The 25,738-nt window shown below is 47.1% G+C and overlaps 1 protein-coding gene across 1 annotated transcript; it reads right to left on the bottom strand.

The window, feature by feature from the left end:
• Nucleotides 1-4,102: 4,102 nt before the first annotated feature.
• Nucleotides 4,103-19,142, bottom strand: LOC115310520. The gene is made up of 9 exons (XM_040217236.1): nt 18,996-19,142; nt 17,886-17,986; nt 17,278-17,469; nt 16,954-17,038; nt 12,950-13,099; nt 12,395-12,610; nt 10,457-10,631; nt 6,917-6,992; nt 4,103-4,580 (listed from the first exon to the last, which is right to left on the bottom strand). The coding sequence occupies exons 1-9, from the start codon at nt 19,140-19,142 to the stop codon at nt 4,547-4,549; spliced, it is 1,176 nt and encodes a 391-aa protein (XP_040073170.1). The 3' UTR covers nt 4,103-4,546.
• Nucleotides 19,143-25,738: the final 6,596 nt, after the last annotated feature.

Raw genomic sequence — 25,738 nt, 5'->3', positions numbered from 1 at the left:
TGCAGTATACGTTGTGCTTCGAGCCCCTGATGCGTAGAAAACAACTTACCATTCCCCGGTGCACGCTCCCACAGCCTCCCAGTAGACGCTTTTCGGCACGTCGGGGTCGAAGTCGCCAACGCTCGCCGGTTTGAACTTCTTGATTCGGTTCACGCTGACTATTGCCTTCGCGCCTTCAATATAAATCACGTACGCTTAGTACATATCGACACCGATACACACCGATCGAGATAGCCCTAACGTCAATGCGGCTTTGGTTTGGAGCACTGGCTGGGACTGGCCGGCTGGCCAGCGGCGCTGGGACGTAAGGATTGGATTGGATTGAAGAAATAATCAGCCTTAGTTTATATTAGTACTATTAATACTCAAAATAGTTTTAGAACCTTTAAAAGCATAAAAACTTACCATGTTAAGTTTATTTATTGTTAAGAAAAACATTGTTTGTCCGTCGTTGGTTGTTTTTTTGCACTCTGGCTTGCAGCTACGAAATCCAATCCAATCCGACGTCAATAAACCGAAACCGAAACTACCCCGGTACAGGGCTCAAAGCTATGAAGCAAACTCTCGTTTATATCGTCCTCGCTTCCCATGGATTTGGTTTTCTCATTTTATGACTTTAAATATGCATGTCATAAAATGTTTGAGTTTGATAGCTGAAACTGTTAAATTGAAATCACCTAATATGTGATTTTCTGATTAAAATTCTTTATTGAAAAAAATATCACAGTTTAGTTTCGCGGTGAGCGCGTTCCCGTCGAGGTCTGATAATTTCTGGAATTACCAACCGCCGGTTTAAGTGCCGGCGCCGGTAAGGCATTACCGGTCGCTCCGATACGTGGTTGCTGTTAGCCGCGCATCGATTACTGGCCACCGGTACGTTATTACGGCCCACCAGTGTGGCGTACCGGCTTCGCCTGTACGTGTTCACTCGCCGCCTGTACATGATATGGGCAACCGGTACGGCGTATCGGCTTCGCCGGTACGTGGCTACCGGTTACCGGTGTGGCCTACCGGCTGTGACCGTACGTGTTTACCGGCCGCCTGCACATGGTATGGGCAGCCGGCACGGCGTATCGGCATCGCCACTACGTGGTTACAGGTCGCCGGTACAGAGCTACCGGTTACCGATATGAGAATACAGGACTCCGGTGTGAACCGGTATAGGCCCGTATATATTTGTACAGGTTTTTTCAGTAGGGATCGTTTCATGATCCTTTTAGTTCTGTTTTGACGCGGCGTTAAAAAGTAATAACCCTTTCAAAAATAACGTTAATACCCCTGTCAGACGTGCACCTAAAAGAACCTTTACGCCAAAGGCCTTTAGGTTTTTCAAATGACCTTTTGTGCCTTGACAGATAACGCACACACCACAAGTAAATGTCATTTAGACGATGTTTACAGCGATTGGAGTCTCGTAACTCTGTCAGACGCATAAATCACGTTCACGCCAGAAAAATAATATTTTGCCAATATAAATATGTTTTTTTTTTAAGTTTTCTTAACGAAACAAAATATTAGAAAACAAAAAAACGTGTTCATTTGAGTTATTACAACAAAGTCTATTTTAAGCCCAAACAAATTGTTTTTTTTTTTGGCAATTAGCGGCAACCCTGAGCGTCCCCCACTCACTCAGCTCTAGTCATAACTAGGCAAGGAGGTTATAAATACCAGATGCACTCTAAGAAAAAAAGGAGCGTGATTTAGTCCCTTCGGGGAGTAAATGCGCTGACACTACCATTAGTCCCCTTGGGGACTAACGGGGATGGGAGCAACTGTTGCACTCGTACGGATAGTCCCTCACAGTTGGTCCCCCTAGGACTAACTGTTGCACTCTTGCATTTAGACCCCTGGGACTAACAGTTGCGCCCTTCCATTTAGTCCCTTAGGACTAACAGATGCACCCACCCCTTAGACCCCTAGGACTAAATGTTAATCCCACACATTCAGTCCCACAGGACTAAATATTAATCCCGAAGGAGTAAATGTTAATCCATTACATTTGTTCCATAGGGACAAATATTTGAGCCCTTGCTTTTTGTCCCATAGGACATGCTGTACGCTTGAAGATGCACTCCTGTTGCCTCGATGGTTTTTCAGTTTGCAGCTCAAGTCAATCACACCTTTATTTGAGACCTGCTGTTAAAAACATGTAACAAAATACAATGCAAGTAGTACAGTGAGCTTCAGTTGTATCACAGCATGCACCAGTTAATTCAGCCCGTTCAAGTTTGAAATCTCAACAAAAAACACTGCACATATGGGGTGAAAAAACATAAAATATGACTTATTCTGGGGCATTAAGAGACACTGATATAAGAAAATAAAAAAGCAAAAGCTAACTGTGAAGATGAAAATTACGAACACATCCAACAAGTAAAACAAGTAAACAAAAGACAAAGAAAGTGGCAGTGGGCTGGAGTTCTATCACAGGGTGCACTGCAGGCACGGCACTATAGTCAGGGACAGGTTGAGAACCCAGGACAAGCTGCCCCGCAAAGCTCTACACCACTTGAGCAGATGCTGGAGAGGAGGTGAGTCCCTCCTCGAACCATCCCCAGCAATTGCTGTGCTGAGGTGATAAGACTAGACAGCTTTAGGGAAGGGGGGGGGGGGGGGGGGGCTTGTACTGGGTTCTTAACCTGTCAATGACTATAGATCAGACTATAGGTAAGCTTGAATTCTAAACAAAAACAATGCACATCTGATGTAAAACACATAAAACATGATGTAATCTGACATTGATAAAAAAACAAATTAGGAAGATGCCTTATGCATGACGCAAAGTCAAGAACTGCAGTTCAAAACATAAAAAAAAATTTTACAAAATTAGTACAGTGAGCCTGAATTCTATCACAGTGTGCTACAAAGCACAGCACTAGTTCAGAGCCTTTGCAAGTTTAAATTCTTAACAAAAAACATTGCGCATGTGGTGTGAAAAAAATAAAATGACATTCTGGAACATCAGGAGACAATGATATAAGTAAATAAAAAAATAAAAATAGTGAAATGGAAATTCTGGAAACAAGATGAAGTATAAAACTACAAAGTGCTTCAGAAAGTGCAGGCCAAATTGTTCCCACCAGAACTATGCACCCACAGCAAAAGGCTGATGTCATAAGGCCAAACGTAGGAAAATGAATAGCCTAGGGAATATAAAGGTAGTTAATTATTTACAAATAATTAACTTTTAAATAACAAAAATAAGAGCATAATTAAATGAAAATTAAAAACTCGTTACGTATAATGCAATACCACTAAACTGCCTCACTTTACAAAGGTATGCGTGCATAGCATTCTTACAACGTCCTGAAAAAAGTATCATTAAAGCGTAAATTTAAGGTGCTTTCATAGAGCACATTTTCTTCAGGATACTGCAAAATGTGGCATGCATGTTGCATCTTTTTGAAGTACAAAGATTTAGTAATTTTCGGTGATGCCCAAGTTTCTTAATTGATTTATGCTTGTAGCTTTCTTAATTAAAAAGCAAATTGATCAAAACGCTGTATACCTTTTTATTCCAAACATTATTAAGGGGGAAGACTGGTCTTTAACTTCATGTTTCTTATTTTTCATTTATCGTGCTAAAATTTAGTATACTGATGTATTTCTGAGTGGTGATTTCAAATATGCAATTAGTTTTCAGGTAGCTTTAGTAGATCCTGAGTTATCAATAAATTTGTCATTTTAATTAGGTCCTGCTTACGGGCCGTTACCGTAAAATTCTTCAGAATATATCAGTCATATTTATAGAATTGAAATCACCAATAGATGTTTTGTGCGGTGATGCTATTTTTGTTGCTTTATAGCTCATACAATAGTTTTAATTAATTAGTCTCAAAAAGATAGAGCCTCCCTTTTTGTGGAACTTGATTGCAAATGTTTTTTTACCGATGTATTATCATTAAATCACGCTTAAAATAGCATCACCGCACAAAACATGTCTTGGTCAATGCAATTCTATAGATATTTCTGATATATTCTGACAATTTTATGGTAACGGCCCGTAAGGAGGACCTAGTTAAAATGATAAATTTATTAATAACTCAAAATCTAGTGAAGCTATCTGAAAACTAATTGCTTATTTGAAATCACCACTCAGAAATACATAAGTATACGAAATTTCTGCCCGATAAATGAAAAATAAAAAACGAAAAGTTAAAGACCAGGATCCCAACTTAATTGTTTTAGATAGAAAAATGAGATCAACCTCTTTGCTCTGTGGTGCGAAGTTTTCTCGTTAAAATTTGGCCTGAAATTCATAAAAAAGAAACCTTTACAAGGTGTACAGCTGCCGGTGGGATAACCTAGCCACAAAGAATACCTATGGCCACCCGCACCAAAGGGCTAGCTGGGATGCCAGAATTAACCCCAAACACATGTGACATTAACTGCATTGTCTTGGAGGCTCTTGGACTAAATTCCATATTGAACACCCAATACATGGCAGTCATGGTTGTAATTGCAGCCAGCAGCGAGTCTTCCTTAACATGAAGTCCATCCACGGTCACAACGAACGACGACGGCTCATTGACGTTCTCCTCATAGCTCACTGCTGGGTACGCTTGAAGTGCGTCTGGGTCCTAAAGAAATGTAAAAAAATAAGCATTATATTAACAAATACAATGGCACACATTTCCAAATTCTGTATTTTCTTTTGTAATTATGTTATTGTATAAGTGAGACAAAGTGCCAAGCATTCCACCCAAAAAGTTGTGTTGCGCAGATGTTTAGACAACATGAAGTTAGTCAGCCCTCAAAAGGGCCAGATAAGTTCTCTGCAGTAGATGGGTGATTTGGTGAGCACAGTAAGACTGCTAACATAGGATTCAGAACACGCTCACATAGTAGATACACAAACAAATGCCAGTATGATGCTCGTTCAGATTAAAATAAACAGAAATTGAACAATGTGTCCCTGGGTTCCGCAATATGACCTACCACTCTACGTGCCCTAAGCTGTTGCGCACTGAGCAAAACAATGTAGTTCAAGGTGCATTATCACATTCCTCTGCTACCACTACCACGCTCTCTTTTTTACTAATGCCATGTCAAGTCAGCTACGGTCACCATGGCAATAATGCCATGGTTTGCCGCAGCTTACAGCAGTGCAAGACAAAGATAGGTGTGCTCCGGTTTCGCAGAGCTCAAAATTTTAAGATGCACACATTTTGTGTATAATTTACCAAATCTGCATGGTGCAAAAAAGCAGGATTACATAAAATCATACATGTACACTTCCAAAGCACTTACTACAGCAGACATAAAAATTAATGCAAGCTCCTAAGTAAAAATGCAGAGATAAATGCAAAAAAAAAAAATAACAGCAGTAAGAAGAGTAGGAAGTGAGGACACACAGCATTGAAATTCAATGTGCTATAGTAATTCTTCTAATATTTTTGGCATTTTGAGTTCTCAAATGGATGCTAAATATTCCTACAGCGTCCGGTGCAATATACATAGGGTTTAGCGTTTTCAGTTCTGTTGAATTCGGCACACGTTATTCGGTTTCTAACTCAAAATAATTTTTTGGCGGATAATATTGTTCTGGAAAACAAATTGTTTCTTTTTTCAGTTACCATGTACATGCATATTAAAGTTCAAATGTGCTTGTTCGGTGATCAGTGCAGGCATGGGGAGTATGAAAATGCCATTTGAAATTGTGACAATCTGGACACTAAACGTATATGCCTAGAGCATGACAATGTAAAGCCGAGAAATACGACACTATTTGTCTAAGTAATGCGTAATGTTTCAGAGCTATGGCCACTACATATAATCACTGCAACCAGCTAGAACTCTAATTACAATATAAATCTAGGTCATTGTTTGCTCTGAAATTTTGAAACTGCCCTCATACATAGTTGTTAGCCGTTTCAGGCAATGAAAAGAATCGAAACATTTTCTTCGAACGGCTGGTCACTTTACACACAAAATCCAGTCCCCCAAAAGAAGACAGATTTAACCCTTAAGCCAACGTTGGACACAATGCCCAAAAGACTGTATCTACAACAGAGACCTTCTGATGATGAGCTGTCAACTTGATAAAAAAATGTGTGGAAAGGTCATAAAATGGGTAACCGCAGACTATTGCTTGCAATTAGTCGAGGAGCTCCCTTTTTCTTGGCAACTTCACTCTGCAATATATCTCAGAACAAGGGGCGTGTAACGATGTTTGGTCACCTTTCTAATATGCATACCTGCCAACCTGTGGACCGATCCGTGGCCACCGGATACACGGATAGTAAAGACGGTAAGGACCACGACGCTGCCGTGGACAGTACCTATCGCCCTCTTGTGGTGGTGCAAGATACCGCCAACAACGAATTAAAAATAAATAAATAAATAAATAAAAAAAATGTTTTCGTAAGATTTGAAGCAAAATTCGGAAACTCAGAAGAGTTGGCAGGTATGAATATGGGAATAAGCCACAGATTATTGCAATTCCAAGGTTTTAAGGGGGGATCGGTGGCCTAGCGCACCGTGTCGCAGCTAGGAGTATCTGTAGCGAAAGCTTGCGCTGCAGAATCCAGGGATCCTGGGTTCAGTCCCTACCCCTACCCGTTTCAATCTGGATGAACATCGTACCGGCACACGTTCGTGTTTCACTACTGCATTACGTACGTAAAGACCCCAGGCTAGCGGTTGTACTGCTTTGGCTAAATTTCTCATCTACAGTGCGAGACATGTCGCATCACTTGAATGCAGACAAAAACCGCGCTGCATAAATATTCCCACACAACACAATTCAGGGTTTTTAAAACCTTAGAGTGTGTAGATGAAGTTACCACCATAAAAAGAAATTTAGTGCCGCCTTATAAGAGCCAGGTAAGAATGTATAAAGACTGCTTCAAAGTCATTTAAAAAGCTGCAATTGCATTATAAACTGTGAAGAACAAGATTGGTCCCTGAAACTTACATGTGGTAGAGAAAGGCAGAGCTTCTCTCCTTAACCAACGACGGCAATACATAAAGAGCAGCCATTCCCAAAACTTCTGTAATGATAAAGGCCATGATGACGTTTAGTACAAACTGCCCACGAAAACATAAAATGGCTCAAGGACATTGGCTCTACAAGTCACAAAATGGCAAAACACAGCACAAAGTATGAGCAGGTCATGCTCCTGAACCAGAAGGTTGCTTAAGAATATTTCTGGCTTATGCTGCCTCAGAATATGAAAACCTCTACTCTCTTCGATATACAAGCATCATGGCTGATATGATGAAAAGGCGTACAACTATCTATTTTACTCTTACTCGGAAACTAGGTTTTGCTCTTAGCTACTAGAATGCTACAGACGTGAGGTCGAGGCTGAGGTAGGCCCGAATGTAATGCACGTGCTTGTGCACTGAAATCAACCCTTCAAGCTAAGAGCTTGTGCAATGTACCCTTTTCCGTGTTTTTAGTGTAAATGCCTGGAGCCCAGCTGCTTTGTGGACATAAGGGAATTACCCAGGGTGTCTACCAAATTACTGAGTTCAAATTTCCTGACTTTTCCAAGTTTCTTCCCGACTATTTTGATAAAAGTCCCTGACAAACTCTGGGCAACATTATTTAGCATGGCTGTTGCGATGCATAACCATCGCCTTCAATCCAGACTGCCACGCCACTTTCACTGGTAATTTTTCCTGATTTACCGTATTTATTCGAATCTAGGCCGATAGTTTTTTTCAATACCAATACATCAAACTCTAGTGTCAGCTTAGATTCGAGGATTTTGAAACATGTGACAATTTCCAAGTAAAATTAAAGTGGCGCGCAGCTGGCGCCACCTAGAAAAGAAAGTATTGTAGTCTTTACTAGCCGAGCCAGTAGCCACTTAAGTAGATGGGGAGTTATCAAGTATCACCACTATCAAGTATCACCTGCATTGATACTTGAAACGCCACGCCGCACGCCTGCGTGCGGCGTGGCGTTTTTTTGCCATTATAGTTCCGCTTTTAAAAGAAAAGTTGATTCAGCCGCAGAGTTGTCGTCGATCGTTGAAGCCGGGCATGGATGAAAGAACTGTCCGTCGGCATAGATGAAAGAACTGTCCGTCGTTGGAGGAGGCAACGGGAGAGGATATTTGAGTGCGCCGCAACGAGGATGGATTTCACCGGACCACGAAAGGCCGTCGCCACGGCCTTTTCGTGGTCCGGTGAAAGGCCGTCACCACAGCCTCTTCATAATCCGGTGAACATGAAGATTGAACATCTTCATGTCCAATAAATGTCTCATTTTTGTGAATGGTGTCCTCGTCTTTTGGCTCGGCCTACATTCGAGGCCAGTTTTTTTTTTGTTTTGTTTTTGCTGGCTTCAAATTTTCTGGGGTCAGCTTAGAATTGGAGCCGGCCTAGTTTCGAATAAATAGGGTAGCCAACTTTCTAACTTCCCTGATAATTCCCTGACTTCTCCAGATAATCAAAATTCCCTGAGAATTTCAGGTTTTCAAGATTGGTAGACACCCTGATTACCACATGCCTCATAGAAAACCATAGACAAGCAAGAGCACGCTTCCACACAACTAAGTCTAGGTCTCAACGCGAATAAGGCATGTCGGCTGAAACTTAATACTATTGAGACTAGATAACAAACTATTACAGGGCACAGGCAACATTTCTCTCAAACAACTAGAAAGAGGAAATGAATAGGGGACGACACAGATGGGACCATCTTTCAACTTTAACTACATTTATCAAGCATGGTGCCCCACTCCATGGGAAAAAGGGAATAGGAAAATGCTTAAAGGGGCCCTGCAACCACTTTTTGACTGATTTTTAATTTGCACCGATCCTGAGCGCAGTGAACGTAGAAACTTAATGAAACTTTTCCTTTCTCAAATTTCGCTTTAGTTTAAAAGTTATAGGCAAATTAGAATTACAAAAACAAGCAAAAAATAACCTCCTTCATGACGTAGTAGGTCCTGGCTTGAGCGGCCGTGAACTAGAGGAGGGATAGTGAGCTCATCGAGCGCTCACGGCTGCCGCACTCCGTGTCGACGGCTCGAGAGGGCGCCACTAAAGCGCGCGTTGGATAGGCTGTATGAAGCGGGCGGTCAGGGCGGCTCGCATTGCATTTGCTGCACAATTAAAGACTAATTCGGCATAACACTTCATTGGCCACAAACGACAGCAAACACGGGGTAAATATCAGTGCAGAACGGGAGCCACTTCGCGCTGCCATACCGCCAAATGGCAAAACCGCCAGCAAAGCCGGCGCCGAAAGCCTTCTGAACGCTCGGAACCGGTCGGATCCTCGACCACAGCGCCGCCGCGTACATCCGGGACCTTTCTACGCACGCCGTTCGTCGGCGCCTCGTCGCACTATCCCTTTCTAGTATGCGCCGTTTTTTTCGCCGCTTGGTGGAGGGTATGTCGACGGGTCATTTCTTGTTTCCGTACTTTATAAACTGCATTTTTTTTCTTTTCTGATCTCATTTACAGAACAAAAACTACTGTCATACATAACTCAAACGGTTCGCGACACTTATATTTTGTATCTCGACCAAAAAAAAAAAAAGATTTTAGCGGTTCTGACCAGTAGTAAGCCCAGGACCAAAGACGTCAGATATCGCGCGCTTTCGCCAACGCGATTCGCCCTCGTCGGTGGAGGAGGTTCCGCGTCGTCCGGTTAAAATATGACGCACTGATATTTAGTTAACCTCTCCGTGCCCGCTGGCTTGCCCGAACCCCAAGAGACCTGGAAACCACAAAAAAGGTAGACGCCTAAATATGACTGCAGGGCCCCTTTAAGTAGAGGGGGGGGGGGGGGGGGAGGGGGGCAAAAGGATTGGCATACAAAGATGCTTCTAAGCGGAAGGGGCGGGGGGGCAGATGGGAATTACAGCGAGAAGGGGCGTCTGCGTAGTAGACTCTGCTGAACTCATTGTCTTACCGTGTTTGTCAATGCTCAACGTCCATTGTCAGCCTCAGAATGGCTAATCCTTTTTGCTATAGAGAGATGGGTGGGGAACCTAATATTCTGTGGGCTCAGTCAACATCCAAAAAGCCTAGATTATTTCTCTGACAAACTTGCAGTGGCTCCCCAAATTCGTCATGGCAGCGAAATTAGGAGCGCAGCCAGGGCATTTTCCCCCGTGAATAAAAATTGCATGTTAGGAATCCAAAGCAGCGTTATTCGTGTCCATACCTTCGCATTCCACCTGGCTTGCAATCGTTTTGCGCCCCCTTCCCCCAAGCAATTACCCATTATCTTCTTCCCACAGAATGGTTGTACGCCGTGCTTGAAGTCTAAAAGAAATGTAGTCAAAGGTGAAAGATTGTCCTGTCTGTGTCATCCCTTATGTGTCTCCTCTTTCTAAGTGTATAAAAGCAACCAACACGCCCAAATAGTACATTTCACTCCTTTCTACCTAATCTATCTAAGCAAAGATTAAGCACAGGAAGACTGAGCATTGTAGCCTTCCTGCAGTATTCATCTTATCAACCCCAAGTTATTTGAACCATCAAGTCCTACCATCTTCCGGGCCTTTGTCCCCTTGTGCGACCCGTCGGTCCAGATCCTCGAAAAAGCTACACAGGTGTCGCTTCTTCCTAGCGGAATCCAAGATCCGCAGGCAGCTCTCGGACAGGCAGGCCGCCAAGCTGACCTCCATTGGCCTGCTTGTCACAGCAGTAAACTCTTGCTGCAACTGTATTAAAAAAGAAAAAGATGTCAAGGCAAGTGAACTGTGTTTCTGGAACACTTAAAGGGGCACTAAAGTGCTTTTATGATCATAACTCGGTCTACGAGTTCTAAGCGTCCTAAAAAACCCGCAATTACATTCACACGCGGTGGATCGCCTTATTAATGAAGTGATCAAAGATTGTGAGTTACCGTTGTTGCAGACGGACACATGGTGGTACGAAACCTTGCTGAATATGGTTGAACGACGGACAGTGCTCATCAGCCAGCTGCAAGCGATACGTTCCGGTGTGGACGGCGGGAACCCATCGCTCGCAGCTGGCTGCCGAGCACTGTCCGTCGTTCGACCATTTTCAGGAAGGTTTGGTAGCACCATGTGTCTGTCCCCAACAACGGTAACTGTCGCAATCTTTGATCACTTTTCTTTAATAAGGCAATCGGCCATGCATGAATGTAATTTCGGGTTTTTAAGGATGCTTCTTATATTAAGTTATGATTAGGGTTCTGCGTTGTTTTTTTTTCCTCTCAAATTCGGCATACTTCTGTTCTTTTTTTTTCTAAATGATGTTTTTGGTTTTTATTGGTAAGTATATTACAGATGCAAGTTAACCGGTTTTTGTCGATAAATATGTAATGATGAAATACACTCTTTTTATGCTTGTCCATCCAAAGTGCAGTACATTGGGCACTTAACTATTTTATCTGTTGCTGTATTTTCAATTTTCCTTAAACAAATTGGGACAGTGTAGTTTTCACTTTGATGTGGTGCGCAGACTCTATGTGCTCTTCTAGACAATGATAATTTTTGGCATGCCTTCTCTTCCTTCCCATTTTGAGGACTGCCAAAGCTGGTTAGTTTCTACTAGCAACATGCTCGTACAGCAGCAAACTGAATTTCCTTTAAACAAAGTGGAAGCGTGATGGTGTGTGCTAGATAGTAGCGTGTTTTTTTTTGGTGTCCCCTACAATACAACCTGAATTAGATCAGACAAGATGACCTGCCCTCTCTCTCTTTGAGAAAAAATCAAAGGAATAAAATACAATGCCAGCAGTTGAGACTCTATCTTGAGAGGACAAGAGCAAACTTGACGCAGGAAGACTGGATCAACCGAATTTCCGAAAGTTAATTCGGCATACTTTTATCGCTTTGAACCGAAAACACCAAACCCTAGTTATGACCACAAAATGAGGATCTCAAAACAGTCTTCAGTGCCCGTTTAAAGGGTCTGTGCAACAATTTTCGAACTTTGGGACGTTAAGCCTGGGAGTTAGTCTTCACCATCTCTAGAATAGAAAACAGTTTTTTTTCCTACAAGCCCAAATTTTCATTAAAAGAAAAAAAAAAGAAGATTCAAACGTAAAACGCTTTTTTAATTTCGAGGAGACGTCCGGTTCCCGTGGTAGTGACGCAAGTAAGATATGAGCACCACTGACGTCAAGGTCGCACGACAGGCAAAAGAGCGTAGAACATGGTTTTAGTCAACACAAGGTGATGGTGCCACCATCCCAACAGAGAGGACACTTGTAACATCATCCCTCAGTAATGCAGTGCTACATGTTTCACACTGCCGCCACGTTGCGAATGCAGATAGAGAAATAGTCCGTTTTCATTTTTCGATTCCTCAAAGTTATGGCATTATTTCCGAGGAAAGAGAAGCTACTTCTATCACTTGACAAGGTAAACAATCTAGAAATTACAAACTAAGAATTATTTTTAATGTTAAAATAGTTGCACAGCCCTTTTAAAATCCTACCTTCAATAATACTTACAAAACTGCTATGTTCAGAAGCAGGGTATTTTGCAACAATGGCTGCCACACTTGGGTGATCAGTGGTTATCCATGCCCGCCGTGTAGCAAGTGTCCTCGACATGGAGTCGGAAACATAGGCGACATTTGGATTTGCTTTTCGCAGTTCTTTTTCCATGTTGATGATATGGCCCTGCAGGCTTTCGTCATCCTCTCCATGTGCTGGCAGCACTATGTTCTGAAATATATTACACAAAAGTAAAAAAAATTAGTATCAAGTCTTACCAATTCTTGAAGGGACACTAAAGTGCTTTTTGAAAGCTCGTTTTATGGTCATGACTCCACGTGGGAACCCATCACTTGCGAGTAGCTGACGAGCGCCGTCAGTCATTCTGTGTCAACGATGTCAGGATCTTTGATCACTTTTTTTAATATGCAAATTGGCCGCACATGTTAGTAATTTTAGATATTTTGGGATGCGTCTTCTTCCTTCGTCACCATAAAACGAGGATGTAAAGAAAGCACTTTAGTGCCCCATTAAAATAGAAAAGAGTCTCCATGAAACAATCTCTCCTACCGTCCCAGGCTTCGTCACCCGCTTTGGGTTAGGGTCCCTCGATGCCCGCGGCTGATTCCGCGGTGAAGCCTGCTTTTCAGTGTTGTCCTGCATCCGCAGCTTTGACCGTTCACGTTTTGCTTTATATCGCATGGCAACGCGCCAGGAGTCCTGGATGTACCCACAGAAAAGAATTTCAGAGAGCTTGTTTAAAAATAATCTTGGCAAAATGGTATCTCTTGTGTGCAGCACATCACATCTCACATGGGCATGTATTAAGAAACATAGCTACCAAAACATCACATTCTAGCAACACACTGAATAAGAGGACTTCACCTAACCAAGCTATTAAAGACCATTTGCATGAAACTATGCCGCTGAAACCCATTTGACGTTATTACATATCTTCCAACTTTGTTTTGTAAATGCGATAGTTTCATCAATAAATTCGCTTCAGCCGCAGAACCCTCATCTCCGCCCATTCACTGAGGCCGCCATGTTTGAAAGCGTAGAACCTTCCCCCATCCCTTAAACGTCCATACACTCCATGTACGGCAGCTGATGTGCCGCCACGCAGCTGTCAGAGAAGATAGGCTTCGACAATCCTAGTAGAGGGAAACCTCGCCGTGCCGCTGCCGTTGCCATACCAATGCTGCCGCCGCAGAGCCACCACTGCGTCGTTAATGCGCTGTTAATTGGTATCATGAATTGCTGCGTGGCAGGTTGTACCAACAGGTACACGTCATGCCCCACGGGGACGACGTTTCACAGTTTCTCAACTCGTCTGCGCTTTGTCGGGCAGCAACAACAGTACACTGTTTTCGGAAAAATGCAATGAAAGAATTTGTCGTATGGCAGTAATCCGCGCTGCTGAATATGTGAAAGCATTCAGCAGCAGCATACCTGCCAACCTGTGAACTTTCAAATTCGTAAAACTTCCGCCGCCGCCGGGAGGTTTACGCGAAACGATGTGCAGCTTAATGTCAGCCTTGCCACCGTGCGAAACGCTTACATCACAGATGCACGTGTTACAGAATCCAAACTTCTCTCCCTTTTTATACGGCACGAGGCACAAGAATTCCACCGTGTAGGGCTTCATGAACACCTGAAAGTACCTCTTTTGAGGTTTGGAGTTCGCCATTGAGCCGCGAAGCCCCCGCGACCAGGGGAATGCTACGATTACATGTGCAACAAACACAGAGGCCGCACTCCTCGCCTCGAAACTGGCCGAAACAGAGACGCCCAACCACGTCTGAACACGCCGAACCAACAAGCGCTGTCGAACACACGAACAAAGGCTTTGGGCTTTGGATTGGTTTTGGATACATGACCACCGGATAGACAGATAGTAAAAACCACGACGCTGCCATGGACGGTACGTATCGCCCTCTTGTGGTGGTGCAAGATACCGCCAGCAACAATTATACAAAAAAAGATGTTAAAATTTTTTTTTTGTAAGATGTAAAGCAAGATTTGTAAAATCGTAAAATTAGTACCAATTTGTACATTTTACGAAAAATTCGAAAGAGTTGGCAGGTATGCAGCAGTAATACATAATCATTGCTTCTGAATGCTTGCACTGCCCTGAGACACCACCTCTACAAGTGCAGTGAGTTTGCGTGATGTTCCTGCTGTCGTCTAGCTGAAGAGAAAAGAAACATTAATGCAAGAAATTTTAATACTCAACAAAATTGAGGGAACATTGTAATGAGTCTACCCCTGAGCTTTCTCACTATAAAAATGCCAGATTTACAAAATTTGGGAATACAATGCAAGGACAGCCAGAGCTGTGCAGGTTTTATTTTATTTGCTAGGACCATTAAAAAGTGGATTGAGTTAGCTAGGATATTAATCACATAAAAAAACTTTGCGGCACCGCAGCGCTACGAGTACTTGGTAGAATGAAGGTACAACGAAGAGTAGCAGGGCTATTAAAACTACAGGGTCTGCCGGAAAAAACAAAGCCCGGCTTTGCGGCCCGCATAAGTGCACTGTGCGGATCCTGTAATGATAGAAGTGCATGCCAAAGTTCAAAGCTTAATTCACACATGCACGCTCGACCCGACCGCAATTACGAACGACCGGAACGACGAGCTTGGAGCATTGCTAGGCTCGTCACTCCAGCCAGTTTTTGTTGTTCGTAGTCGCTTTGGTCGCTTCGAACATGCATGTGTAAATCAGGCTTACGTTTTGGCAAGCAAGATAAACAAAGAAAGAGGTTGTTACACTGCAGCGACAAATTTAAGTGAAGCATTGCGTGAGACGCGGCGACTCTACTGCAAATCGTCATGAACCGAAGCCGCGGTCACAACATAGGAACGCCGCGGTTGCATCTGGGTCATCAGTAAATCTAAAAGGATTTAACGTTTTGCAAGTACACGGGTACTGTGTAAGCACCAATCACTTTCTGAGCATGAAGGCGTGACAACCTAATAGCCCCTTCCCCTTGCAAATCCGGGCGCTTCGGCGCGCTTGCCAAGCGGATCCCTGTGGCCCTTGCAAATCGCGAGCGATGTGTGTCTGTGTCACTGCAGATCTGGAGACGGTCGGGCGCTCGCTGTGCAACTCGAACCGCTCTGCCCGAAAGAGGTGGAGTGCAGGGAGCGGTTGGGAGGTGCTCGCTATATAGCGACGGCGCATACGCTCGCACGTGTGAAGTTTGATCTGCAGCCACTCTCAATACATTGGTTTTGATTTCTATGCCGTTTCTGTCACAGCTACACGACAGCGATTGCGCCGGTTAGGGTAGCAGTACTTTTCGATATGACAACATCAGTTGGATGTGTCTTTTTTACAAGCTGTTCGAATGTCGACTAAGCGGTGCCGACCATGCCGACCGCCGTCTGTGGTGACGTTCGCGCCAAGTACCCGAAGGTGGAATCAACATGCGCGTATACGTACACGAGAGCGCTGAGTATCCTTGGTTATTATTTCGTGGGAAGAGTCAAAGGCTGTAGAACCAAGCGGTATGTTTTGCATTCCGGATAAAACCGCCCTCACCCGGGACGGCTTTCCGATCGCGGGGCATCTGAGCGTCGGAGGTCTCGGCTGGCAGCGAGGCAGGCGGTGACGGCGACGCTGGACAGAGCATCTCCGCTTGGCTGCTGCGTGTGCCGCTGAGATTGCTCGCGACTGGATGCTCGAAGTTCTGAATCTGCGAGCGCTTCGGGTTTGCAAGGGGAAGGGGCTATAACTAAATGATTATGAAGTATGCTTCTTGCGAGACGCACACATTTGGCCTTAAAGACTGACGTCGCCATACCAAACCGTTCGGCGAAAAACTTTAAGTTTTTTGCCTTTCTTTGTGTGGCATCGCGGAAGAACGATCCCACTATAATATCTTTAAAACCAGCTCGAAGGACAAATTTTCCTGCCACGGGCACTTGCGCCGCCATAGCTTCCGAAGCAAAGAGCCAAAGTCTTCTGCTACGACTCTCAGTACTGCCTCCAGCCGCAGTGCAAGTGGCGCTGCGTGCGGTTTTCAAAGCGCCCCTTATAAACGCTTTGCAGCACCTGTGCGTGGGCGCCGCCATAACCGACCTTTAGTTTTTGTTTCCTCTTATTTTGATCACTTTGCCCCATCCTTACCATAGCAGGTCAGCTTATTGTCATTTTAGGTCGAACTGTGTCTTTCTCCCCTGCGTTGTCCTTTGTGGAGGTTCGTGAAAGCCCGCTTGAGTGGCTTGGCGTCTCGGTAAGACAAGAGAAGGTCGGCAATGGCGGCTGTAATCGGGCGCGTGTGTAAAGCGTCTATAGGTCCCGCACGGGGTGTATAGCCATTTCCTAGCGGCTAGAGCCCTTGCATGCACTCTTAGATGGGGACTCCCAGCACCTAGTGTAAGCACCAATCACTTTTTCTTCGTTGTAAAATCGTTTTATGACATCCTTTTTCCACGTAAGTCGTTTAAAAAAAAAAGTTTTTTTCCTTTGCATGTGTCCTTTAAATGTTTGGTGAGTACTTCGTACACATTTGTTTAAATGAGTGCAGGCTAATAATTAAAGTGAAATTGCATCTAGTTACTCACAAAACCAGATCCGGTGGTGTCCTTCAGAGTTGGGAAGTTTTCCACAAGGCACCTTGCGGCCTCGGCATAGAGCTTATCCGGGTACCTGCACAAGTAAAGGAGAGACATAGTGCCATCAATTGGAAAAATCAATGAATAGGAGCATTAATCACCATTTATGATGAAGAAAGAAGCGTGCCCAGTGTTTCCTGCCAGAGAGCCAAAATATGAAGATTGGATTTGTATTGATTTGTCAAAGAGCTGTCTAAAGAAAAAAAAATATGCACATGTGCTCATTTGAGCCACTAAAAATTAGGAGTTAGTTCAGTCCCAACTTGAACTTACAGGTCGTAGAGGCACAGGTCGTGGAAGAGCCACTGAATGATCCTCGATCGGCAAGGCAGGTACTGCCCCCTCGTGTGTTTTTGTAATGCCTGCGCGATGTCCAATGGCACTTTCGGAAACCTGTATTCCGATGGAGCTTTCGACGGAGCTTTCGATGGTGCAGAGTCCTCTTGAATGACGACATCCATGATTCTAGATATATAAAATAAAACATATTCGCTTCAGTTAAAATAAAGAAGAAAAAAACACTGAACAATTTTGAATACAAGAATGCCCTTGATTTAATTTGTTTTGAAGTACAGGAACCAAATTTTAGGTCATAACTTGTTCATACAGACACGTGCATATATTATCTTTTATCCCACAGGGAAACCAAAACATGTCAAAAGTGCAAACAACTATAGCTGCATTGTTCCTACCTAGAAGACTCGGTTTCAACTGCTAAAAGCCAGCATCTATACATGATGTCAAAAACAAGTTGAGCCCAATTATGCTACACAGACAGTCTTGAACATTTTCTTGCAGAGGCATCGTTGTTGTCAGTCCTGATAACAGCACTTGAAGCACACATGCCTGACTGCTTCAGTCTTTGCAAGCATTTTACCCACCTGAACTGTGACTCATCCAAAGAAATGGTTACCAGCGCTGCATCCTCGAGGATCGTGCCCTCCATGAGGTTTACATCTGTTTTATACCGAGGATGGTATACCTTGTGCGACAAAAGAATGAAAGGAAAGTTATAGGCATCACTGTCAACACACGTAACCTAAGGTATGCACAAGTAAAACCAGAGAACACTTCACAAAAATCTCTGACGGGCCTACACGTATCCATATCCTAAAACGACCTCCTGGTCACAAGTGGTGATGCATCGCAGAAAGCTGATACTCCTCCGCCATACCCTGACGCTAGCTGTCTGCACAAAATGCTAAAGTTTAAGAACACGACATTACTTGGTTCAAAAAATATGAAAGGAAATTTTCAGTGAGCTGGTGTGTAGTTCAGCGTAAATTTTTACAAAAGAAAAATTACACTGTGGGCATAGTCATAAGATTACTTCCAACAGCTCAGAACACGTAGAAAGGGCTAGCGCTGAAAAGTTTAGTGATCCTGTATTCGATCCACGCATGAACCCGTTTCGATTTCAATGAGCATCGAACGGGCGAGCTCCAACTCAGCAAAAGGCACCAAGCGCTTGAAATGCCAAGATGTCTAGCGAGGGTCTCGTGCTAATGCGCCTTTTTACATAAACTGTTCGGTCATGTGGTGGAGAAATCACGAAGCAGTTTAGAGAGGGCCTAAAAGCATGTGCTTGACCAAACAATTTGATGTAGAAGGGCGCACTAGCGCGAGACCCAGGCTTGGCATTTCAAACGCTTGGTGCCGTTTGCTTAGTTGGAGACGCAGATTCTCGCGGGCAACTTTCTGCCGCGAATCCGACGAGAGGATAGCCCCTGCACAGTCTTAATCGGCGCTCAAGTTGCGTGATCGCACATAGCTTTGACTTCATTGCCACAAAGTTTAAGAACGTACTAAAGCTCCACTTTCAGCGAGAGGTTTGTAGCCTTGGTTACAAAGCGTGCACGCGGAGAATGGCCATGAGCGCGTGCTGGATTGGGAGCTTCAAGTTCGTTTTTCATCGTACCGCACTCTTATACAAGTACTGCCCGGTCCCACGCTGACCCCGCACAAAGCACAAATGACGTAAGTGAGCTCACCTGGATCTGGCTTGTTTGCAGGTCCACTCCTTGGAACAGCACATTGCCAGCAAGGGTCCGAATTAAATCGGCGCGCTTATGCTCTCCGTCAACAACGACAACTATCTTGTGTGCGCCGTACGACACCAAGCACTCAATCGCGCTCATTGCACCACTTCCGCGTTAAGCCACGCCAGCCACGCTCGTTAACTGAGGTCTCCACAGCTGAGGAAACCGTCGCCGAACTTGGAAAAGTTAGGGTGATGCGGGAACGCCGAGAAAGTCCAACCAACGTAGCAACGTAGTTCCCTGCTTTCGCTTTGAACCACAAAGCAGCCACGCAGCCGTTGTGGAAACCGCGCGCCGATCCTTTTTTGTTGTCGCTTCCGGATGTAGGGCGGTAGGGCTACGGGCACACAACCGTTGGTCTCAGCACGCACGTGCAAGCCGCGCAAGGTGGTGATGTTTTTATTACAAAATTGTGGGTCATAAGGCGTTTTTGCTTTGTAACATTGTACCAATTCAATACTGCATAATCAAAAATAATATAAGAAAACATTTTCGCTATCTTGCTAGTCAATCTGATGTTGGCTCGTTTCGGCTAGCGGATGGATAAATGTTAACGGCTATACCCTTCGTAACGGGCGGTAGCTTGCGCCACATAGTTTAAGTCTAAAAAGACAAAAACGTGATTTCTCCCGCCTTTTCAACCCCCTAACTACCACCAGGCAGTGTGAGATAATAATGCCGCGCGCCAAGTAGGCAGCGCGGCCGTAGCCTAACGGTTATCGCGCTTGCCTTCCACGCGAAGGGCCAGGGTTCGATTCCTGGCCGCGGCTATGCATTTTTGTTAACACTGTAATGTGATGTTCTGGTGAAATCGAGAACCGTCTAGCTGATTCGAGGTCAGAATTTTCTACGCGTCGAACCTTCTACGTCGAATGCTCCAGAAGCCAACGTGTGTACAAAAGCGGCTCCGCAGGCAAGCCGGAGTCAGTTTCGCTCCAGCGTTCGACTGTGCTGCTACGCCGACTTCGACGCCCGCGACGCTCTGTTATTATCTTTGTCCTCCCTTCATTTTTTGGCACAAGTTCGCCACATTAAACGTTTATTTCTTCCCGTTTATTTCCTTTTATTTTGGTCACCACCCGTGATATTTTGGTGGAGGTGCGGGGTAGCGCATGCCCGTGCAGCGTTCCCCTCCCAGGGCCCGCAGTGCAAGCCCGATTCCGAGCCCGGTGAGAAGACCACTCGACGCGGAACCTGAAACTCGGACCAGTCGCCGCACCCAAGGTCTACACCCGGAATACGGATTTCTGCCACCCAGGACCAAGCAGCCGACGAAGCCGACGATGGACGGCCAGCAGTAACAGACCCCGGCCGCTCCTGCCTTCATCTACCTGCCAGTCGCACCCCGGACTCCGACGCCATTCCACGGGGACGCCCACGAAGACGTCGAGGACTGGCTTCAACAGTACGAGCGGGTGGCCCAGCACAACCGATGGACGGACGACCAGCGCCTGCAGAACCTTTACTTCGCGCTCGAAGGAACGGCCAGGCACTGGTTCGAGAATCGGGAGACATCATTGATCTCGTGGACCGCCTGCAAGAATGAGTTGAGGCGAACTTTCACAAACCAGCATCGACGGGAGAGGGCCGAGGACCTTCTTCGAATGAGAACCCAGGGCGCAAACGAGACCATCACCAGTTTCGTCGAGGATGTCCTGCGTCTGGTCACTCGCGCCGACCCTCAAGCCACCGAAGAAAAGAAGTTGCGGATCCTGATGCGAGGCGTACGAGATGACATCTTCGGAGGCCTCGTCCGCAACCCGCCGACCACCGTCGAGACGTTTGTAACAGAGGCGACCAACATTGAACGGGCCCTGCAAGCACGAGCCGCTCACTTCCACCGAGCTCCTGCCGTCGCTGCACCCACGCCGTCAAGCTGCTCCCTCAGCACCAATACTCCGGGGATCCGAGAAATAGTCCGGGACATCGTCCGTGAAGAACTGAAGAAGCTGATACCTGCCGCCGAACACCCAGCTTCACTCTCGATCGCCGAGATTGTTCGAGAAGAGGTCCAGCAAGCGCTCCAGCCAGACGTTCTCGCCGACGCCGCACCGAAACCACCAGCTGTGACCTATGCCGCCGTTGTTCGTCGTCCGCAGCCTCCTATTGCTCGGCAGTACCCAGCTGCACCCCAACGAGAGAAGTCTCTTCGCCGCAGTACGCGCCGCGCCAAGAGCAGCGTGGACTTCGAAAGACCGACGTGTGGCGCACGGATGACGGACGCCCGGTGTGCTTCCACTGCGGGGAGGCTGACCACGTTCACCGGAGGTGCCCCTACCGCCAGCTTGGCCTGCGAGGATTCGCTCCAAACGACCGTCGACCTCGTTTTGGAGAACGACCAAGGGACACGACCAAGGGACATCGAAGAATACCTCCGTCGCCCTCCGTCACCAGCGCCCACCGCACCACGAGGTTCCCGTTCTCCATCCCCCCGACGTTCCGCGTCGCCTTTCCGTCGGTCGCGCCGTGACAGCCTGTCCCCCCTAACCCGTCGGGAAAACTAAGTGCGGCAACGCCTGGAGGTGCCGTTGCGGAAGACGACCCGAGCAAAGAGCCTCCAAGAACGCCGGAGCGCTCCCACTCTCCCGACGTCACGCATCGCTACGACGCCCCTGCAACGGTGTCCAACAACCTAAACGTCGTCATCGACGGCCACGACGCATCGGCACTCGTGGACACCGGAGCAGACTACTCAGTCCTGAGTGGGAGGCTCTCCCGCCGCCTTCGAAAAGTCATGACGCCGTGGGAAGGACCCCAAATACGAACCGCCGGAGGACACCTCATCACACCAGTCGGGAGATGCACTGCTCGCGTCGAGGTCCACGGTGAAACGTGCCCTATCAAGTTCGTCGTTCTGCATGACTGTTCGAGGGACGTTATCCTCGGAATTGACTTTCTCTGCGAGTATGGCGCCGTCATCGACCTCGGAACAAACCGGCTGACGCTACGAAAACCTGCTCGACCAGCGGAGGAACCCCAAGCGACGTCACCCACGGTCCTGAGTCCTCGCAAACCACGTAAACCTACCACCGCGGTCGAGTGTTTTCGTACTTGTCGGGATCGATGAAGCTTCCTCTGGCGAAGTTCTTCTCGAGGGAATCCTCCAATTGCTCCTGGGAAGAGGCATAGGCGTCGCAAGGGGAGTAGCTGGACTTCAGGATGGGCGGACTGTGGCCCTCGTGACGAACTTCCGAAACGAAACGCAACACCTCACGAAAGGTGCAGCCGTGGCCCACGTCGAGAAACTCCGAAACCCCGCCGAAATCACCGCGATTACTGACGAATCCTCGCCGCTCTAGCAAGACAGTACGACGCCAGCGCAGCTCGACATTGACCCTAAGCTTCCGGACCCTAAACGGCGTCAGCTGGTTAACCTCCTCGCCAAATACCGCGACTGCTTTGCGACGTCGTCGAAGGTGCGCCAGACCGCGGTTGCCAAGCACCGCATCGTTATCGAGGACGACGCGCGCCCTGTGCATCGATCGCCGTACAGAGTCTCCGCTAAGGAAAGGGAGGTGATCCATCGGCAAGTTCAAGAGATGCTGAATGACGACATCATCCAAGCTTCAAGCAGTCCATGGGCCTCTGCAGTCGTGCTGGTTAAGAAGAAGGACGGAACTCTTCGGTTCTGCGTGAACTACCGGCAGCTCAACACGGTTACGAAGAAAGACGTCTACCCACTCCCCCGCATCGACGACACTCTAGACCGGCTGCGCCACTCTCGATACTTTTCATCGATGGACCTGAAGAGCGGCTACTGGCAAATCGAGGTCGACGAACGAGACCGAGAGAAGACAGCCTTCGTCACGCCGGATGGACTGTACGAGTTCAAGGTGATGCCCTTCGGACTATGCACGGCGCCAGCAACTTTCCAGCGTGTCATGGACACCGTACTGGCAGGGCTGAAGTGGCAGAGTTGTCTCGTCTACCTTGACGACGTCGTAGTATTTTCAGCTGACTTCGACGAGCACTTGAGCCGACTCCGAGCTGTTCTTCAAGCCATTCAGACCGCCGGACTCACACTCAAGCCGTCAAAGTGCCGGTTCGCCTATGACGAACTGAAGTTCCTTGGCCACGTGGTTAGTAACGAAGGCGTCCGCCCAGACCCCGAGAAGACTCGCGCCGTCGCGGCATTTCCAGCGCCGACAGATAAGAAGGCCGTGCGAAGATTCCTTGGACTTTGTGCCTTTTATCGACGCTTCGTTCGGGATTTCGCAAAGATTTCCGCACCACTTACGAATCTCACGAAGGACGCCGAGAAGTTCGAATGGGCCGAGGAGCAACAGCAGGCATTCGACGAACTGAAACGACGACTCCAGACTCCTCCTGTGCTTGGACATTTCGACCAGGATGCGGAAACAGAAATTCACACGGACGCAAGTAACGCGGGACTGGGCGCAGTACTAGTCCAAGTGCAAGAAGGCATCGAGCGAGTCATCGCCTACGCAAGTCGGACATTGTCCAAGGCGGAAAAAAATTACTCCACGACTGAGAAAGAATGCCTTGCGGTCGTCTGGGCAATCACGAAGTTTCGTCCGTACTTGTACGGAAGCCCGTTACGCGTAGTCACGGACCACCACTCGCTCTGCTGGCTTGCGAACCTCAAGGACCCGTCAGGACGCCTCGCTCGATGGAGCCTCCGGCTACAAGAGTTCAACATGACTGTGGTTTACAAGTCAGGACACAAGCACAGCGACGCTGACTGCCTGTCCAGGGCCCCTGTCGAAACACCTTCCGGCAGCAGCGGCGACGATGATGACGAGTGCTTCCTAGGAGCAGTGAACACCGACGATATGGCACGACGTCAACGGGAGGATCCTGAGCTGCGCGCATTAATCGAGCACCTGGAAGGGGGCAGGAGTACCGTGCCACATGTCTTCTCACGAGTACTGCCGACCTTCGCCATTCGACAAGGTGTACTCTACAAAGAGAACTTCGGCGACAACAACACACCGTGGTTGCTGGTAATCCTGAGTGACCTTCGAGAGGAGATCTTCTAAGCCTGCCACGACGACCCGACATCCGGACACCTTGGTTACAGCCGGACACTGGCCCGTATCCGTGAATAGTATTACTGGCCGAAGCTCCATAAGACCGTCCACCTATACACACGATCATGCCACGAGTGCCAGCGACGCAAAAAACCGCCGACGAGGCCGGCCGGACTTCTGCAGCCCATTTCTCCTCCAACTACACCCTTCCAGCAGATCGGAATGTATCTACTTGGTCCTTTTTCCGCCTTCGACGTCGGGGAACCGCTGGATCATCGTCGCCACAGATTATCTCACGCGGTACGCCGAAACGAAAGCTCTTCCTTCAGGCACTGCTGTGGAAGTCGCCAAGTTTTTCATCGAGTCCATCGTCCTCCGGCACGGCGCTCCCGAAGTTCTCATTACAGATCGCGGATCTTCGTTCATGGCCCAGCTGACGCAAGAGATCCTTCGTCTCAGTGGCACCGGCCATCGTCGAACCACTGCATACCACCCGCAGACCAACGGGCTGACCGAGCGACTCAACAAGAGAATCGCCGATATGATCTCTATGTACGTCGACGTAGAGCACAAGACGTGGGACGAGGTGTTGCCCTACGTCACGTTTGCCTACAATACGACGGTTCAGGAGACCACTGGATTCACCCCTTTCCAGCTGGTACATGGTCGGAAGGTAACGACCATGCTGGACGCAATGCTGCCCCATGAGCCATCTGACAATGAGAGCAACGACGCCCAGGCGGTTGCTCAACGTGCCGAAGAAGTCCGCCAGCTCGCCCGACTCATGATTCAAGACCAGCAACGCGTCGACGCGGGCCGCTACAACCTTCGTCGCAGGGACGTTCACTTCCAGGCCGGAGACAGGGTGTGGGTGTGGACGCCCATCCGTCGCCGCGGCCTCAGTGAGAAACTGCTGAAACGGTACTTTGGACCATACAAGGTACTTCGTCACCTCGGCGAGCTGAACTACGAGGTGATGCCCGACGGAACAAGAACATCATCACGCCGCCCACCACGACCAGAAGTCGTCCACGTCGTGCGCCTGAAGCCGTACTACGCTCGATAGGACTGTGAATCTTATGTGTTTGAAGTGACTCTTTAGTTTACCTTTCTTTTTATGTGCTTTGTTTTGTTTTGAAATGCATCGGGGCCATGCACTTTTTAAGAGGGGAGTAATGCCGCGCGCCAAGTCGGCAGCGCGGCTGTAGCCTAAAGGTTATCGCGCTTGCCTCCCACGCGAAGGGCCAGGGTTCGATTCCTGGCCGCGGCTGTGCATTTTTGTTAACACTGTAATGTGATGTTCTGGTGAAATCGAGAACCGTCTAGCTGATTCGAGGTCAGAATTTTCTACGCGTCGAACCTTCTACGTCGAATGCTCCAGAAGCCAACGTGTGTACAAAAGCGGCTCCGCAGGCAAGCCGGAGTCAGTTTCGCTCCAGCGTTCGGCTGTGCTGCTACGCCGACTTCGACGCCCGCGACGCTCTGTTATTATCTTTGTCCACCCTTTATTTTTTTGGCACAAGTTCGCCACATTAAACGTTTATTTCTTCCCGTTTATTTCCTTTTATTTTGGTCACCACCCGTGACAATATCACCAGGATAACCTTCAAGGGATCGGGCAAAAAAAAAAACAACTAAACGTCATTCTTCTGCCCCTTCCCCCCCGGCTAGGGAGTCGCCAATTTTCCTCTGGTCAAACCTTTT

Source organism: Ixodes scapularis, unplaced genomic scaffold (genome assembly GCF_016920785.2).
Source record: "Ixodes scapularis isolate PalLabHiFi unplaced genomic scaffold, ASM1692078v2 ptg001158l_1___fragment_5__unscaffolded, whole genome shotgun sequence".
Classification (NCBI taxonomy): Eukaryota; Metazoa; Arthropoda; class Arachnida; order Ixodida; family Ixodidae; genus Ixodes; species Ixodes scapularis.
The sequence above is the reverse complement of the archived record's forward strand: the minus strand, read 5'-3'. Positions and strand labels throughout refer to the sequence as shown.